The sequence below is a fragment of the Limulus polyphemus genome, unplaced genomic scaffold (assembly GCF_000517525.1).
Source record: "Limulus polyphemus unplaced genomic scaffold, Limulus_polyphemus-2.1.2 Scaffold1569, whole genome shotgun sequence".
NCBI lineage: Eukaryota > Metazoa > Arthropoda > Merostomata > Xiphosura > Limulidae > Limulus > Limulus polyphemus.
The window spans coordinates 258,464-260,555 of record NW_013667179.1 but is presented as its reverse complement, the minus strand read 5'-3'; the positions used below and the strand labels follow the sequence as shown (position 1 = coordinate 260,555).

Genomic DNA, 2,092 nt, shown 5'->3' with positions numbered 1-2,092 from the left:
AACTTACCCTAAATGTAGCTCATCTCCTCTACTTCCAATCCGATTTTTTGTTACTTCAAAAATTCCTTACCCAGACAGTAAATTATATATTGTATTGTGTTTTATAAACTAACTTAGATCTTTGTTAGGAAAATAAACTAATTTTGTGTTAAACTGCTTAACATCTAGTTGATTTGTGTGTAGCTTAAGCTTCTAATGCCATATTTGTTTGTAAAGGTAAAAGTACATGCAGATATATACTAGAACAATAGTTGTCTGGAACGTAGGCCTGGTTGTCACTAGGCGTTATATACCTTTCATGGTTTTTCATTTTCAACTTACCAAAGCTTGGATCATCGTAGTCAGGAGGGGGAATTGGTGGCCATTGAGTTGGACTGGCAGGTAGTTGTCCACAATATGGCACATGTGGAGTTTGTTGCAGTGGAGGCAAATGGTACTGGGGATGTACAGCAGGGTAAGTTTGGTAACTGTTCATATAAGGTAATGGTTGCATTACAGGGCCCTACAAAGACAAAAACAAAAAACACTGAAGATAAGAAAATATTAGCATGTGAGAAATAATAAGAGAGTGAAATACAAGTAGGCAGTATCTGTTACGTTTATTGCCCAGGCAGTATCTGTTACGTTTATTGCCCGGCTTTTTATTCAGTATTCAAGAAAAAAAAACGGAACATAGAACTGTGTTTGGTTTGAATTTCACGCAAAGCCACACGAGGGCTATCTAATTTCGCAGTGATAAACTAGAGGAAAGGCAGCTAGTCAACAACACCCACCGCCAACTCTTGGGCTACTCTTTTACCAACGAATAGTGGAAATGACCATCACATTATAACGCTCCCACCGCTGAAAGGTCGAGTATGTTAGGCGACCGAGATTCCAACCTGTGGCCCTCAGATTGCGAGTCAAAGTGCCCTAACCACTTGTTGATTTGTAATAAAATTTCAAAACTCTTATAAAGTTGAAAATAATCCTATTAAGAAGCGTTTTTATTTGTCATTAACTTGGAAATTCTTGATAATTGAACAGCGTCGTTAAGAAGCGTAACTCGTGTTAACCTCGTGGATTGTCTGATTCGTCTTGAAGTATCGTTACTGATATGGGTCTGTGTTTTTACTAGTTCGTTGAAGTAGAACTAAAACGGGGGTTCATTTAGTAACGAAGCTTAAACAAAATACAAAAACACAAGGAATTTAACACACACACTCATTTCATCTCATCTTCAATCTTGTTGAAGAATAAGAACGCAGTGGGTTTATTTCCTCTATCAGGACGGATAGATAGATGGGTTTCAAAACGTGTTCTTTAAAATGGTTTAGTTGCAGATAAAATTTCATTTTCACTTATACGAGAAAGTCCATTTCCTGACAGTTTGTTTGTTATTAAGCACGGCGGTTTATCTGCCCACGACGGATATCAAAACCCAATATCTAGCGTTATAAACCCTCGGACTTTTCGCTGAGCAACTGGGCGACATTTTCTGACAATTGTTTTGTTTATCTATTTGTTGTTAAACACAAAGCTACGCAATGAATTATCTGTCCTGTGCCCACCGCAAGCATCGAAACCCAATGTTTAGCGCTGTAAGCCCTCCGACTTACCGCTGAGCCACTGGGGACATTATATAACGTTTTCTTCCTGTTAGAAATATGAAGAAAAACTATTTTACGTATAAAATAGGATACATATTAACACTGATAATTGATTACATATTAACACTGATAATTGTTTCATAGTGTTAACTGAGAAAGAAAAATAAAACGACGACAATAATAAGGAACATATTTCGAATGTTGTTAGATTAAGTGGATAGCTTGTGAATTGATTTAGTTCATATTTTCCGTTAAATTAGAACCTTTTTATCACACTTCTCTTATTACAATAACAGACTTTATTAGTCAGTCTATGAGAGTTGTTTGTAACTACCGTCTTCCACAGTTGTATATATTTGTTTGTTTGTTCAGAATTTCGCGCAAAACCACACAGAGAATATCTGCGCTCATAGCATTCCCTATTTCTAACAAGTAGATTAGAGATAAGGTGGCTAGTCAACAACACCCACCGCCTACTTTTGGACTGTTCTTGTGTTGTTGTT

General features: G+C 36.8%; 1 protein-coding gene across 2 annotated transcripts in view; it reads right to left on the bottom strand.

Annotated features, from left to right (window-relative positions):
* The window catches only part of LOC111086939, a 24,160-nt gene that overhangs the window by 3,146 nt on the left and 18,922 nt on the right, over positions 1-2,092 (bottom strand). Inside the window, exon 7 of one of the 2 annotated variants that reach the window (XM_022391821.1) lies at positions 241-502. In XM_022391821.1, coding sequence (XP_022247529.1) covers positions 241-502 — 262 coding nt within the window. The remainder of the gene's footprint in view (positions 1-240; positions 503-2,092) is intronic. The other variant, XM_022391822.1, reaches the window with a different exon arrangement.